We start from the raw sequence: 18,549 nt of genomic DNA on the forward strand, positions 1-18,549 counted from the left end.
GGTAACCGTCGCCTATAGACATGAGCAGTACCATGGACATAACAGAGTATACTGTTTCGCCCATGATACCCCCATCCGTTGCTGTTCTTGAGGACTCAGGTGTTATTCCTCTGTACCCAGTAAATTCACGCCATATCCCACCCTTCAAACTGAAATACAGCCATGCAAACACAACTGCTTCACGGTTGAAACACGAATGGGACAGAGGTACCCAAGCAATCGACTTTTGTACACTGGTATTGTCTCCCTCTGGTATTGTCCTCCCTCCCTCTGTACATTATCTATCGTATTCGAACTACAAATAGATTCTAATTAATTTTTGAGCAATTTAACAAGCAGAAATACCCGGTCCTGTTGAATCCACATTATACGCACGAGTACTTTATGTTTCAACGCCCTTGTTACTAAATATACCTATTTATATTTTATAGTAACCCACTAGTAGTAGTGAAATGGTAATTGTCGCTTGGTGATAAGAACATCACCACGGACAAGTGGCACAAAACCTTTACTATTGGCTCCATACTGACATATATTATTTTCTTCTATAATTGCATTTCATTATTAATGAGACTGACAAAAGAGTATCTAGAGTTTTTTTTAATAGGTGATAATGGAATGGTAGCCCCACCCGCGCTATCGGTATACGCAGGCGAGGCACCAGTGAAGAATGATAGATGAGGATGAAGCAGATCAGTTAGCCCATAGTGACCAATTGAATAAGAATTAACCACTATGGTTTCCAGGAGAAATCGCGTGGAGGTCGACCTAATAGTGCATATTGCTGGTAATGGGGCTGTCAAACTCCATTGTTAACAATTCCTTTCCCCTCCAGTATCTCGAGTTCATTCCGTCATGTGTGCGCGGTGTTACTGGCTGTGTGGCTGTGCTCATATATTACATGACACCACTATTGTTGCAGAGACGTGTCAAATAACAACATAAGCACGCTGCCGCGGGACGCCCTCGAGCCCGCCGTCGCACTTCGGGACCTGTGAGTACCTACTACTGGTACTACAACAAATCACTCTTACTATATGTACACCGACATCAAAAACTGACACAAAATTATAGTATAGGATTCATTATATTATAATTTATAAAATTTATTTTAAGATGGGCACTATCAATAAAGAATCGAATTAAGGGAGAACTATCATAATAGACATTACCTCGCTCCAATCGATATACGTGTATTGTTTGTAACACGTCTCGGCGCGCCGGACGCCGCGACGCGAGCGATGCAAGCGAGAGGCGAGGTCGCGAGGTATGCGGGAGCATAAGGGCGCTACTGGTACATGCAGCACACTACAATACGAGTATCAGGGCTACTCTGTTATTATCTGCTCCAAGATACAGCGTGTGTCTTCGTGAGAAGTCGCAGCCATCGACTAGATTTTTATAAATGCAAATAACTCTTGTTAAGCAGCCTCCTCATTTTCACTGATCCATTTTTTAAAGAGGAATATATTTTAAATTTTCACCTCGACTGCCATCGCCGATCCTTTTGCGAAAAGTGGTATAGTACCATAGGCATAACAGAATATACTGTGTCGCTAATAATACGCATGAAAATGCTTTGCCCTTCCTGAGGCTTAAAGCGTTATGCCCATGTACCTATTCCGTAATTTCATTATCCTTCATATCGAAACAAAGCCATGCAAACGTGACTGCTTCACGACAAAGGTACCCAAGAATACGACATTTGTACAAAGTCTCTCTCTTGTTATACATACAACTTTAAAATCAGTGCTTTTCATGAAGTGCCATAAGCAAGTGCTTTTTCAGCGACTGATCCGTTAAGATACCGTTGCAGTACCAATTAGAGGAATAGAATCACTGCCCCCCTTTAACCAGCAGCGGTGTATTATGCAGTAACTAGTGTTTTGTTTATGGCACAGCAACCTGTCGTCCAACCGGCTGGAGTCGGTGGCGGCAGGCGCGCTGAGCGGCGCGGCGCTGGCGCGGCTGTGGCTGGACCGCTGCTCGCTGCGCCGGCTGCCCGCGCACGCGCTGCGGGACGCACACCGCTTGCACTACTTGTGAGTACATAATTCACTAACATGATAATGATTTTTTTTTATTTTATTTTAAGGGCTTTTGCCTTCTTCAGATATATCAGTCCTATCGTACCCTCAACTGATTTCTCAAACAAAATGTTATCTGCTTTATGATAATGATAACAACTGCTGACAAATAGGTACGAACATCTATTTCCGCCAAAAATAATAACAAAAATTTAAGTACATTGTTTCAAAAATTACGAGCACAATGCTCCAAATCAATCAGATATATACACAAACAACCAGACAAAAGCTTTATAAACACACCCCTCTTCAATCGAGGGCTGGAAACGTAGTGTGGGTGGCAGCAATTTTTTTACTTTTCCGACATTAATATCTTTTACGCACAAAAGATAATAATATCGACACGAGAATAGCTGAAGAGATTATCAACTCCACTTCATTGACGCACTATCCGAGTAAAAATTGTGATCTATCCAAACGTCAAATGTATGGAAAAACCGATGACAATACTGTCATTCCCCTACATCGAATGTTACTTGACAATATAATTTAAAATACAAACGATAATTGCAAACAAAGTCGATTCTTAACCCTTACACCTGTAGCCTGTGGCAATTTGCAAATTGCCGTGAGAGTCCGGGCGGCGAGCGTAGCTGTGTAATGCTGGCACGGTGCCAGTTGCCAGCATCCTCCACCACCCGCCCGCGGACCACGCCCGCCCCGCGGCGCGCCCCAGCCCCCGCCGGCGCCCGACGCCAGCACCAACATTGATAAATCGATTATAAATTATTCATGCAAGTGACGGCCGCTCGCAGTATGCCGCGACGCCCGCGGTCGCGCCGCGGAGTCTTCATATTGACTCCAATCCTCTTCCTGTTTTTCCTAATATCATTCAAATCAGATACACTGCTGCTCGTATTTTTTCAATAGCTATCTTTAGAACATCCATATCGTCAACATCCATATTTCTATCGATATAGGCCCTTATTACTGATATGTACCCCATTTAATTTATCTTTATGTGAGTGACAGCACTTGTACTCATCCACTGGTTTTATTTTATTACACGTATAAATTGAATGAGCTGGAGCTGAGCCGGTTTCTCCGGACTGACATATAAAAATCTTATGATTATAATCGTAATAAACATTTAGGTATAATTAATTTTATCATATTTCGTGCAATCAATGTCAAATCATAAAATTAAATTTATGTTAATTTATAATATTAGGGATCCAGTGTTCAATAGTAAAATGACAAGAGGTTTACAATGTCGTTATCAATGAGGACAAGCAATCCCATTGCTGGCTATATACTGCCAGGATGGTTTCTACACAATTCCCCCTAGAAACTATCATGGTTAATCTTGATGAATTCGTCACGTTACGATAGGTCAATTGAGCTGCCTTCATTTTCATCTATCATCCTTCACTGGTGCCCCGCCAGGAAATACCGATAGTGCTGACGAGGCTACAACCCTATTATCATGTAATAAAAAAAGGCATTAAAAAATTCATACGGCACTCAAATAATGATGACTCGTTTCTGTTGTAGAGGAGTACTTCCGAAACTCTCAATGTCGGCGTCGATAACCGCTTAGGATAAAACGATATTTCACAAAATTAATTTGTAACAACACTTTACAGAACGCTTAATCTTTACATAGATTAAACAAATTCAAGAATACTCTATTTTCATATACCACGAAGGCGGCAAACAAGCACACAGCCCGTCCGATAGTGAACGGTCACTGTAGCCTATAGACGCCTGCTACACTAGGGGAGGTCACGTGCGGATTGCTGACCCTGTAATAATTTAAAATTTTGTATGGCTTTAAATAAGATTTACCAGATATACCAGACATGTACAAAAGAGATGTACAAAAGTTGTTTGCTTGAGTACCTCTATCCCATTTGTGTTTTCATGGCTGTGTTTCGATTTGAAGGGTGGGATATGGCGTGAATTTACAGGGTTCAGAGGAATAACACCTGAATACTCAGGAATGGCAACGCACGAGGGTATCATGGGCGAAACAGTATACTCTGTTATGTCTATGGTACTGCTCATGTCTATAGGCAACGGTTACCACTTTCCATCAGGTGGGCCGACAGCTTGTTTGCCATTCTAAGTTGTATAAAAAAAGATGAAACGTGTAGCACTATTATAATTTAAGACCATTTGTATAGATCATATTTGAAACAAAAAAAATATTATTTTTTTAAACAAAATTCACATCTTCTCTCTTAAAAAGAGGAGATGACAAACTAAACCCCGGAAAAAGCACAGTCAAAGCCCCAGAGAGAGAAACCGGCGCACTATGTAGGTAGTATCCAAGAATTCCGCTTTTTACATCTTTGGATGAGCTGCTTTAGAATCCCAACCGGCTGAGTTGTTGATCTAGACTGGTTGGACTTTGGATCTAGACCGTTCACTAACAGAACGATTGGAGTGATTTCAGTTGAATTTTTCCCTAAATTTCGGTCACATCGTGAGCCAAGTCGAGATACTTTCTCTTCTTCTCCATTTCGGCTTTTACGAAGTTCTCGACACGCGTTATTATTATCATTCTATGTTAGTGGATATTATAAAATTACTTGTAGAAGTTTATAAAAAGATTAACTGATAAATTTTAGAACTAAATTAATATATAGGATTCTATATTGCAAGATACAGCTGTACAATAGTATAAAAGATTGTGTAAATTCTAGAAGTAGAATAAATGCACGTAAGAACTAAATCTTAACTGACTTTTCGGGTTAAACTTAACATAAACGTTCCACTCAAAAGTCATTGTGCACTCAGCTCTCCACTCGTAACTATGTACAATTATGAACCCGATTTCAAAGTTATAATGAAAACTACAAGCACGCTTTCAGAATGAAAACTCTACAATTTCCATTTCAAAGTTTAATTCACAATTATATATCCGCGTGTGTAGCTGTGTACATAATATGTATATACTACGTGAGCACTTTCCTTATTACGATGCATTTTTTTTTATGTTTATGATTATTTTAAATTTTTATTTTATGTATTATTTTAAATTTGAGCGACACATTCAATAAGCGCCGTTAGATGATTGGATTTACCACCGCACAAAATCTCAAATAAGTTACAATAATTTACAAGTAATTTATAAATACAAAATGTTTTTTACGCAACTTAGAATGACAAATAAACGGACTGTTATTACTTAAAAAAATTGTTTTTAAAATATTGAATAATTTTCGGAGATGGGAGTACTGATGTGTTTTACTATGTACTCTTCAATAATAGAGTTAGATTTTTATAAATTTGCATAAATATGTAACTTAAACGCTTTATTGAATTAATAATTAAAATGTTAGTCTTTACCTACTATTTATTTACTCTTTATAGCATTAAAGAATAATACAAATATTCAAGCAGGTCGTTGATACCATTGCCTATACCTGTTATTGGATTTAGCCGACGGCCGCTGAAACAGCCTCTGTCTGCTCGTAGAAACAAATACAACGACAACGTAGCAGAGAACACTAACACTCCCACGATTAATCTTTTGGGTGTTGTTTGACAAAATTGCAACTCGGAACACAATATAGAATCCATATATAATCACAATCTAGTCTGTAGGTCTATCTCAGTAGCACTTAGTTGTTTGAATTCGAGTTTTTTTAGTTAGTATAAACAATAAAAATAATAAATCTATACCCACTGCTTCTAATTATATGTATACTAACATAAAAGCCACTACTCACGTATTATTAGAATTTATCATTCGTTGACTAAACTGTACAGAAGCCGTAGCCCGCCATGCAATTTTATGGTCCAAAATACAAACAAAACAAAAAAAAATTAAGATCAAGTCATGAAAATTTCTTCACAAACTCGCACATTTATGATATTAACAAGTAAGATTGAGTTGGTATTTGCTAAAATACAATATTTTCCCGTTTCTAACTAACACAGAATGAAGTAGTAGTAGCGGCGTGGCACCGACACGCTGAGAACGTGGCGCGTGTCAGCGGCTCGCGTACACAACAAAGCTTTCACGGACACATTCGCGTCGAGAGTTTTCACTCGCGCTCATCTCAGACCGGAGACGTTTCGCAAAACTTTAACCCGACCGAGCTTTTATCTATAAATCAGATCCCTTGCAAATGGCAATAAATAACATGGGAACGTTTAGAAAGTGGATAGCAAACAGAAAATAAATCTCCTTTTTATACATATTATATAGCCTTCGTCTAAAAAGTGATAGTAAACAATGCTGATCGTTCGCTCGGTCTGACTCTATTGTATTGTATTACAGCATTGTGGAGTGTCTGCGGATTGTTCAAACGCCAAGTAATGGCGATCCCAAGGAACAGCGAATATTTAAAGTAAATCCCCCCCCCCCCCCCACAACAAGTAAACGAAAATGTCTGTCCCAAACGATATGCCATTATTATTTTGTATATTGTATAACTACTATACACATGCGCTGGGCTTCAACTTTAATCTGCGTCAATAAAGGACAGTACTCGGCATACTTATGTTGTTCAAAATAGAATAGATGGCTTGCATTGAGTCCATCTAAATTATCTGGTAATTGTCCTCCGTGGTTCTACGCCGCGAGCCATCTGTCGAGTCTCCTCGTAAACCTTAAAGCACAATAGAGGCTGGCTGGAGTGGACGCTAGCTCTTGATACTACGCGTTGTTGCGTTCGACATTGTATCGGGTATGTATACATCTAATAGGTACCTGCCGCTGCCAACAGTCTTGTTGTGGATGTGTACTGTCTATCGATCCGCTCTGCGTTACGACCCTGGGGTACACACAAACCAACCTAGAGACGAAATGACCGCTACATTCAATCATTGTATAATTGTATTATCAAACTGTTACTAATATACTATCTCTACCAAATCAGCGGAACTCAAATTGTCCCTACTTGTAAGCTACTGTTTAGTTATTCAGCCACTGACTATTTGTCAACACACTTCTCGACATCACAACTCGCATTCGGTTCCTGTAGCCAAAATATTATATTATATCAGTTCAAAAACAAAAATTTGGAAATATGACTTTTTTATTTAGGCAGTAATTACAGCTAAAATAATATAATATAAACAAAATACAGAGTTTTAGAGAAAATCTATAAGACTATTAATACTAAATGTAATGTGTCATCTACAAATGTCTAATGCTTTGTTGACTACTTATAATGCATAACCAGTGTGCACTTGGTACCAGTAGTGATGTTTGTGTATTGTTAATATTATACAATTAATATTATATATATATATATATATATATATATATATATATATATATATATATATATGTAAATTGAAAGGTTAATATTTGCATACCATTTGATGTGGCGAAACACAATGGACATCTTGTAAACTTGACAAATGCAACATCTTATCTACAATGTTTCTGGCAAATAAATTTCATTCATTCATTCCTGTTACTTACATATATAATACGACATAAAATTCAAGAACATGTTTACTATTTATTTATTGAACATGGATTCCTTCGTAAATTTTGCGTTAAAACGATATTCCGCCCTTACATGAGTCAAGGAGTTGCTGCGGTCTCCAAAAGACAAAGACCCACTAGGAGTCCCTGGCGTCTATATGATTCCATGCGATTATGGCAAATGTTATGTAGGTGAGACCAGGAGAAACGTATCCACAAGACTGGTCGAACACATCCGCTCTATGAAAATCTATCTTCTGTGTCATACAAAGATCTAAAATAATTATAAAAAAATAATTAACAATTTATAAACATATATCTACGTGTATCTACATAACAGTAACATATTATTTTATTTCATTCAGTGCAAAAGTCGGACATCATAAACCAAAACACCCAAACCGGACATAAATTTGAAAAGTTTGCTTTCCATATTGTTCTGCGTAACTCTGAAACAATGCTCCACATGATTAGTGGGTGCCGGCGAAAACCGCGGTCCGCACGCGAGCGCACGTCACCGCTGCGTCGCCCGCGGACACATTACGAAGGTATACGACGCCATCAGTCAGCTTTATGGTCGCTGACGCGGCTCGCCCACACAGCAGGACTGTTCATGGAGCCGCAGCCCGCTCCGTCCGCGCCACTCGCGCCCGTACATTATCCTTATCGCATGCGCATCGCGGTACATTTACATTAATCTATGATAATGTCGACTCCATTGTATCGCTCGTTCACATCGCCGAATCGTCCCTAGATACATCTTTATTGGCAATATTTTTTGAAAGCAAATATAACTGCCGCCAATAAATTTGTCGAATGGATTCCCTGGATGTCAGTAAATCGCGCCTGGGGTTGTGTTGTGGAATTCGGTCTGTACTTTTGTGATACATATTATATTTATATACATTAGTTTGGTAGGTAGTTATAATATTATTAATTTACTATACATATTTTGCTAAATTTGAATTGTATAATTATGCGTTGGACACTATATATATATAAAAAAATATGTACTAGCGGTATTACCTACATAAATTATAATAAGATACTAAGATATCCAAGTGTGTAGTAATCCAAAAAGATTCATTCATTCATTCACATTTCAACGTTCAACCGTAAATACATCGTTGAACAAGTAATATCCAAAAGTCTTTGTAAACTTATTTATATCGTCAATAGCAAACAGCAGCAATAACAAAATGCAGTGTACCTACTACTGCGTACATAGCTCATAGTAAATAGTAGACTACTGTAATAGTAGACTGGACTGCGACCCTCGGCCGCGGCGGCGTGACGGGCGGCGGCGGCGCGGGCGCATGCGGTGCGTCGGCGGTCGACCTTCGCCTGTCAACTTGAACAACACTTGACTATGCGTAACCCAACAGATGCATAGCTAGCCAGTGTAATGCTACTACACACCTTGAATAAACACAAACAACAGTTAATATTTTAATGATGACGTATTTTAATCCATAAATACACAGTCCGGTCTATTTGCCGGTCAAAAATGATCAATCAAGTAACATCTTACAGAGTCCTCATATTAAAATGATTAAATATGGAAGTTACATACATATAGAAATCCGATATTTTTAAACTTTAACACCATATAATACTTAATGTTACACAATATATTTTCAATTTTATTTTAGTTCGTAAAGCTTTATTTTAGCAATTATTATTGATCGGAAGTAATGGCAGAGTAAAATATAAAGTGTCCCTACTCTTGAGCATCAAAAGCATTTCTTCATCTCTCGATGTCGTAAAAGTCAAGAAAAGAGGAGAAACCAAGACTGTATGTACATTACTTTAAGAGAAATAAAACATTATAACCTCCTTACAAGCGTATACTATGGACTATGGACATCAACATCATCATCTTCTTTTTCTTCTTCTTTCTGCCCTTGTCCCAAGTATTTGGGGTCAGCGTAATATGATTTTATATATTATATAAGGTATTGGCTTTTGGTTTTAACCGGGTGCCTGCCTAACGTCAACCCTCTGGGGGAAGGGATTGTTAGTATTGAGGTCTTACAGCTTTATTACTAGCAAAATATCCTATCAGGTCGATCTTCACGTAGTTCTCCCTGGAAACCATAGTGATTAATTCTTGAAATCGTCTTAATGGGCTAACTTGCCTGCTGTCATTCTTACCTATGATATCTTACGGGTGGCTCGCCAGTGTATACCGATACCGCAAGCAGGGCTACTACTTCATGTACGTCCATTGAAAAGTCAACTCTCCAAAAAAATATTATTATAAAATACATGAACACAAAAAATAGTCAGCACAATAACACCAAATACAAAATAGCAATAAATTGTCGTAGTCTTTAAAAAACAAAACGTCAACCCTCCTTGGACTATGCGCATAGTTAAAAATATGCGATAATGGTGATTCAGTGCGATCTCTATCAATATATGAATAGTTTTGTGACTCGAAGACAAAGTGTAAATTTAGCTTTCATTGAGCTGTCTATTTCTATATTTGTCTGTGGGAGTAGGCTGCTTGTCTTATTTATTTATTTTTGTGGTACAACAACAGATTACAAACAAAACTTTTACCAATAGAATACCACAATAGCATTATAAGTTTGCAGTCCAATTATAGTTGTGCTCAACATTCACAGAGGTGAAACAGAATAGGTTGATTTTTACTACAAAAAAGAATTAATGATAAAAACTACATACAAAACAAGAATCAAAAACAAAATTACCAGACTATGCTTATAAACTATTAGGTTATCAATGTATGTAAAGTGCTTCGATACAATTAAAATTTCTGATAGAATATGTCAATATCCGATTTACAATCAATGTGAAACAATGTGGATGAAATCTTATGCAGGAACATCCGTACCAAGCAGTGGACAATTAAAGGGCAGTAACGAGAACGATGATTTTCCAATTGATAGGAAGGATTATCTTCACGTACTTTTCGCAGAGCGCGGATGGTGGATGTGTCGAGCGTGACGTCACCGGGCGATCGTTCATGTGAACACATCGTGCGGAGCTTTCGCACGCCACTTGCGAATTTTATGTCCATTAATACTGGTAGTACTAGTATTTGACGCGTGTGACGCAACGCGCCAATATCGCAATCACTCACCTCCACAGCTACGAGGAAAACGTATTTCATTTTTATTAGCCGCGTACACATTTATAGCTTGAGATTTAATCTAAGACGACTATAATAACGGAGACCGAGTCCGATAGTCCTTGAAAGAATATTGGATATTCAATTTGAATTTTCGATGACCATTTATAGCTAGAGGTCAGGGGTTTAAAGCTTAGCAAGACAGTGATCCTTGAGATCTGATTCTGGAGCAACAGAATTAGAATTTTATGTTAAATAGTTCAGTGCCTAGTCCCTGTCTGTCGTTTCCTAAACTCTTACCAGCTAAATAAGCAGACGAAGTGGACCGACTCTCGTGACGTTAAAACACAGACATCTCAGGAAGTCTATTGTTACAAGTAATCCAAACTTATTTTTAATGTAAATTATTAATTATTTATACTATAAGGTAAAGAAATCACAAAACTGGGCTGATCCCAGTTCTGGGACTTGGGTATTAAAAATTGTCTCTACTTTTTTGATAAAATTTAATATGGCAAATAAGGTAACGACCCACCTAGTGGAAATTGATGGTAGTAATAGTAAACGAAGAAAGCTCTTTTTATTCATATATATAAATGTACAAATTTAAAAGGCAACCTATAGCAGTTGGTAGTGTAAAGGGCAAAACTGATATAGAAGGATATAGTATTTTAGATTATATCCTGTGATAAAATATTAAGCTTATTGAGCTACAATAACTAATTTCCATCAAATGGGTCATAAACTTATCTGCCATACTCAATAACAAAAGATTGATTATAGATAATAATCGACAAATCATTGTGACAATTATCGTATAGAGAGCAAGATTCTTGGCAGGGGCCGATAAAACTTCCGAGACTATCGCACTACTCGATCATCCGAACAGAGATGAATATGAAAATAAATCTTGATAACGAGGTACATTAATATGACTAGATATAAATATAAACGGTCCCCTAGAGCGCGCGCCCTCCGCTCAGACCGAGGCCCCGTGTCTGTCGGTCGCTTTACAAACGAGCAATCGAACACTCTTGCATGTTCGTATTCACCACTAATATTTTTTTTTTTTTTTACTACTGTAATAATTTCAGTAGGCACGCATTTTAGTGAACGTGACTTTAGTTCTTGGATAATACTCGTACGCATAGCTATTACGATTAGTTGTAATATGAAATTATTATTTAAAATTGTTAATATATAAACATATTGTTCTAAAATTGAACAGTATTTTGTAGTGATTTCATAGCTGAATCGCAACCGCGCGCTCGCGACTCGGCGCCGGCGTTCGTACACAATATTATTACGTGGCCCACCTGTTGAAGTGCCGACATTTAGTACATTCTACTACTTTTCAAATGTTGACCCAAATCTTAAATAAACCATTTATTTTTATACATTTTCTGTAAATGTATACAAATCATACGTCAAATGAAAGTCGACGTACCGAGTTATCGGCGTCCACAAATCTTAGCTCGATATCTGTAGATGATTTATGTGATACATATTAATCTCTGGCATAATTCAAAAAGATAAATGAATGTACTTTACTTTTAAATTATTTACTAATTTGTATACTAATGAATAAACCTGTTGGTGCGTTGTGCAACGCTACCTGTACGATCATACTTCAATGTTATTATTAAATGTTACGAGTACTACATTTAACACTCACATAAACTTTTAAATTAATATTAAAGAGCGAACCGTTTTTGTTTCGCACGGGTCAGTGTGGAATATTACATTTGTTAACAGAATTACATATGTTGACAGAAGATCTGAGAGATGATAATGATCTGGGGAGACAAAGGTGTAACTTTGAATGTAGAAGCAATATGCTGACTAGACGATTTAACCACTATTCGAAGCTAGTTAAACTAAGATTGAATAATTCTTATTGTCAGGCTTTGAACACCAGCCAATTATGGTATAGTTACACAAAGAGAGCTTACAAGTAGAACACACTTCGTGTGCAATACATTAACGCATTCCGAGCGACGCGCAACTTGCCAGGGCGATGTAGTGCGCCTGACATGTTCACTGAGAACAGGGTTAGTAATTTCTTTGCTATTTTACGTAAATGTAGAGCAAAATTTCATGAAAGATTAATGAAAATAAGTAATACTATTGTTAGGACAGTATTCCACGCTGCGTACTACGCTGCGATGACCAAGGAATTAATAATAAAATAATTTTAATTGTATTTTAGTATTAATTAATTCTTGTATAATGTAATAATGTGAAAATAGTTAGGACGATAAATACAGCCTATGATCTCATATCAATAAAATTATTGATTAAATTAATTAGATCATTCGAACATCAGCAATTGTCTAGTCACGTCGTGTTTTCTATTACAAAAAAGTATCTGTATATAAATCTAAGATTACTCGAATGAAATTGCAGGCAAAGCCAGTTTATTATAATTTTATAAGCTCGCTTATGGCTATCGTGGTGGAGACACTCATTTGGATTCAGCGAGCGAGCGCCACTCGGCAAACAATACACGATCTATTTATTCCACTAAATAAGTAACAAGGCGCAGATATCAAGACTATAATCCGGATTAGGAGCTCTTGAACGTTTCGATTATCCAAACTCCAAATATTCGCCACATACGAGTACTGAGCTAAAATGTTCGCGACATTGTCTGTTCAAGTACATTTATATTTGTAGGCCACCACGGAACAATCGGACTTATTTTGTTAATCTTAATGTATTCAGTAATAACGTAAGAGGGAAAATTGATAATGGATTTTACGGTTCATGTTTGGTAACTGTGTTTTTTGAAGCAATTCAATGTAGGATCAACACGAGAATAAACACTATGTGTTGCAAAAACATTTTAGCATACCAAGTGGGATCTCTTATACTGTTGATGCTGCAGATTGCGGCAATTAGTGCAGTTTGGAATATATTTTTATAACGTGTCTGGTTTCGCCGTATCAGGGCAAGTAGTACGAGTGTGTACTAGCTTATAATGGAGAAAATGTTATTACAAATGATTGTGTATGGCGTCCAGGTCAGCGGAGGACAACTACATGAGCGAGGTGGAGAGCGGCGCGCTGGGCGGTGCGCGTGCGCTGCGCACGCTGCGGCTCGCGCGCAACCTGCTGCGCGCCGTGCCCACGCACGCGCTCTCGTCACTCGCCCACCTGCAGACGCTGTGAGTAGCATCCCGTACACAGCCTCCACCTGCATCCACTGACTTGAGCTTGTTGCTCCATCTAGTGAGAGGTCGTCGCTTGAAAAATTTCCTTCGCTGTCGCTTGTCGGCTCATCGAATTTTTTTCTAATTAAAGATAATAATTTTAGGCAGATTATTTTTTTATATTTTTCTTTTAGTTAGGAAACTTAGAGCTAGGGAATGTAGCGTTAAATAGACTGCCTCATATTTAAACAGTTTTGCGTTGAATCTTTGCACAATATAATTTTTTTTACCAATTTATGTGTATGATAATGAAACAATATACAAAGGTTATTCTACACAGTTATTGTATGTGACAAGACTTTACAAACATACCTTGTTTACAGATAAAGTGACGGTTATTTCCTCAAATAGCGTGAATATTTTTTGAAGGGATACGTTCGCACACATATTGCTAATCTTGTAATATTTTTACAACATATTATGCTAAAGTTGGCACAGATGTCACGGTAATATGGAGATATTTCAGCGCCCTCCAGCCTTTTCCCCCTCTTCGCGACCGGCTCGCCTTCCTCGCAACTCATTATATCACACGCTTCATCATCACACGAATAAATGTGATCGAGGCAAATGTACGAAGATATTTGAAACGTACCAGAAGATTACTCCATATAAAAAGGATAACTGATTCCAAGCGCATCATTCGCAGGATATGTATTGTAAGCGACGGCTCGGCGACCAAAATAAAACAAATCGAAGCAAGAGAATTACAACTTAAATTAAAAACCCTTATCATCGTGGCTAAATATCCTGCTTTTATTGGAAACACCCGTGTCGTGCTTGGCAGTGGAGGTGCGATGTAGCGTCCAATTTATATTCTTATATATACTCACTATTACATATATGTATACATATAATCTCACTCTTTACACGCGGACGGCTAAATTGAATGCATATTATTATATATTATTATATATCACTTATATTGTGTTTTATTTACTTGAAGAGACTGCAGTGTTCCTTATTCCCTTGTGCCTATATGATATGATAAATAAACGCATGCACGGAATTTTCAATAACCACAGTGGACGCCTTTCAACTATTTATATCATATTATGAGCGACTATGTAGAAAATGTCTGTAATATATAGAAAATATATTTCAATTAAAAATAAAAAAAAAAAAACATCCAGGCAATGCTTAATGATAATGAAGTTTGAGAGCTAAAATGAAATATGAAGTCATATTAGAAATGAAATTAGAGCCACCATAGTGGGCGCCATCTTTATAACTAACCATTTGTTGTTTCAAAAAGGAAAATAATATTAGCGGTGTTCACGAAGATAGCCCGGGGACCCGAGTAACTCAACATAACATAAAATATCCGCCCGTACATAGCTCCCCTACACTGTCCCTCAGAACCGTATTCTGTGCAAAACAGAATGTCTGCCACAGATAGGAAGCCTGATAACAAATGTGTTATCATAATTTTAAGAATGTTTGATAATATATCATGAAGAGTACAAGAAACAGACACAGACAGAAGCGGCTCTGGTTTTTATTGCTTCGGTAAAATATGTTGCGTGGTCTCGTCGCTTAACTCAATCCCGTACAATTTAAAAGCTTATCTTATGTAATAAGAAAACAGAAGTGTTCCATTGGTCGTCCGCCGCTCGCCTGTGATCTATTTTTCCGTCTCCTTTTGCGATAAAACTATAAAGCCTCTTAGCTACACTTACAACAAAGGTAATCTATCTGAGAATTGGTTTCGCACTGAGTCTTCTTTAAAATCACATCGAAGATATAGATTTATAAATTGATCCTAACTGATAACATAATAACACCTCTGACCATAGTTTTATTACACATATTTTTTAATACACAATCGGTCGGGACTTAAGCGAATATTCCTAACGTTCTTGTCATGACCAAAACGTAGTCCAATCCACGTCGAAACATCGGCAATAAAGAAGCAGGTATGTAGGTACTAACTACCTATAAAAGGTTTTTCATCGTGTTTAGTCCCGATTGTGTATTTAAAAATACGTCTAAACATATCAGACAGTCCCATTCTGTTCTAAATTTAGGTATACCAGTACTACGAAAATCAACTAAACATCTTGTAAATATTCGTAACAGTGGAAAAAATAGAAGAAAATGGTGTGAGAATTGGACCTCCATCTATTGAATTGTAAGGCAGAATTTTAAACAGCTGCCGTACAATACCATGCCCGTCAAATTGTTATGATTAGATCTTCCCGATGGTGAGCGGATGGGTGAATACGTGCAAAGTGTTGAGTGACATCACTCGCGTGTTACCACCCTGCCGGTGACGTAAAGATGCGATTCTCAAATTTTATGTACATATCTAATACTACGAGTATATTTTTACTAATTATGAATCGAGTTTGTTTATGATACAAAGGATTATTTAATTGTTCCTATACCGATTCAAGTTTTTATTTGTGAAAGAATAATTATGATGATTATATAATTTACCTTCGACGCCATTAGTTCGGAGAAAATGATTACGTGCTTTTGATTTATGATAACAGACTTTTCCATATTGGCCGAGCTCCAGGGCTATGGCCTGCCCTCGTGGTGGTGCGCGTACAATACTAGCAATATATCGTAAGATTAACAATTATGGTTCAAATAAATACTAGAATTTAGAAGTCGTTTGCAATACCAATGGAGGGATCGAGGACAAGGGTGGGGGAGCTAACAAGGGCAGCCGCTAAGGGCCGCCGCGAGTTTGCCAATAAATTATTTTTAATGGCCATGAAAATATAAAATTTTTAACTAACGCAATTTTACGTCGGATTCTTCGTAATAGCAGTTAGTTACTTTGACCTTAAAAAGTGATTTAAAAAGTAAAGCAACTTGGAAACTTCAATTAAAACTTTAGACACCGACCAATAAACAGGCATACTCGTATATAAAGGGCTATTAAAGAGACAAGGATGGAAAAAATATACATTCTGATATCTTATTTTGCCTTCATTATTTGCGTCACTGTGGCTGCTCACGAATATGTTCTAGTTTGTAACTTGAACTAGGTATGTAAGATCATTTATAGTTTGTGATAAATCTCGATTTGCACATTTAAAAAAATATTAGTTACTGACTTTGACACTGTGTGTCAAAACGAAAAATGAACTTGTTTAAACAACATTAGAAATCTCGAATACACGTACGAGTATATCTGATGTTTGTTGTACGCGCTCCCTAGGGTTGTCAGTTAGCTGAAACTTGGATTCAAAGGACTCATAAAATTATTGTGTTAATATAACACAGTAATATTATGAGTGACAGTTCGTAAACATGTTTAGATATTTGTCACTCAGTCAGGCTTAAAGGGCTTTTTATAAAATTTGGCATACAGACCAAAAATATTCCAAATTAACACATAGAGTTCTTTATATGTTATACTAATTCACGCGAGCAAAGCCGCGGGATGCAGCTATATAGCGTATAGTAAAAGTATAAGAAAGCCGTTTCAGATTTATTTTTTTGAAAATACAGCTTCAAGCTCATTAATTATTATAAAAATAAGAAAAATATGTAATTTTCGTTCGAAGTACCTATCGTAAAATTGAAGTCTGAACATTTTACCTGTTTTATAATAAACCTATTATAATAGGTTTATAATACCCTATAGTTTCCAATTAGGTCTATATATATAATATAAAGAGACATTCAAACTTCGAGAATTTTCCCTTGAGGGAATCGTATTCTAGCGGCACCAGGAGCCGTAGATATGAAATCAGAGATGTTTTCCTAGTTATTAATTATAATGTATTAGGTTGTGTTAAACACTATATAAACCAGTGTGGTGAACACCCGTTGCTTTAAGTAAACAATGAAATCATTAATATGATGTGTATAACAGCGCCACAGTATACAGAGCGACGTTTACAATTCACACAAGAGTTTTCGTGTAACATAACAAATGTAAAATAACACAGCGCAGATGTAGATAGACAGATACATACGTAGAGAGACAAATGAGTGACGGCAGGAAACGGCACATCGGCGCGCCGCTTGTAAGGCAGCAAACATTCAATGGAGTCGCAACGCTGTAACGTTTGCAATGAGAGATCAGTCACGTCTCGCGCCCACGGTAACACCGCGTGTTTCTTGCTATACATAATGTCTGTTATAGTTAAAATTACTATTTGTTATAATGACTGTATGAGTGCGCTCGCTAGTTGCTCAGCGAGCTATCCTATCCTATTTAAGAGTTGCGCTCTTGTCGATGGAGCTCTTGCCACTCTACGATTTTCAGCGAGTCTCTTCACCTCTTGATACGACACGACACCAACTCTTTTCTTAATCTGCCTGATGTAACTATGCTTTGATCTCCCTCTTCGCCTCCTTCCTTCCATCTTACCTTCTATTATAATGTTCATTAGTTCGTCGTATCATATCAAGTGTCCCAACTTTTTTTCCCCTCTGTCCTCGACAAGCTATAGACAGGAAATTTCACAACTCGATAAATTCAGAAATAAGAATATTCGCAAAAAATACCAGAGAAAGAGAGAAGAGTATCATGGTCATTGGTCATTACAGTATATTTTGTGCTGTTCATGGCGACGGTTACCACTTTTCATCAGGTGGACTGTCACCTTGTTTGCTTGTTTGTTGCATAGAAAAAATTTATCCAACATAATTTAAGGATGAGCAAGCTGAAGTAGCAATCGGCGAGCCACTAAATACTCGTAATAACTGGTGAAGAATAAAATCTTCTAGTGAGACGACCTTAAAATTATTGGAGAGTCGTTGAAGACAGATGTCTTAGGATCGTAATTTTTAAAAAAAAAATATG

The 18,549-nt window shown here is 37.3% G+C and overlaps 1 protein-coding gene across 2 annotated transcripts in view; it reads left to right on the top strand.

The window, feature by feature from the left end:
- Positions 1-18,549, top strand: part of LOC113512210 (follicle-stimulating hormone receptor) — a 72,646-nt gene that overhangs the window by 17,136 nt on the left and 36,961 nt on the right. For both annotated transcript variants that reach the window (XM_031909151.2, XM_031909152.2), the window contains exons 2-4: positions 923-994; positions 1,902-2,042; positions 13,596-13,739. In XM_031909151.2, coding sequence (XP_031765011.2) covers positions 923-994; positions 1,902-2,042; positions 13,596-13,739 — 357 coding nt within the window. The remainder of the gene's footprint in view (positions 1-922; positions 995-1,901; positions 2,043-13,595; positions 13,740-18,549) is intronic.

The sequence above is a fragment of the Galleria mellonella genome, unplaced genomic scaffold (genome assembly GCF_026898425.1).
Source record: "Galleria mellonella isolate WM207_F2 unplaced genomic scaffold, CSIRO_AGI_GalMel_v1 utg34, whole genome shotgun sequence".
Taxonomy (NCBI): Eukaryota; Metazoa; Arthropoda; class Insecta; order Lepidoptera; family Pyralidae; genus Galleria; species Galleria mellonella.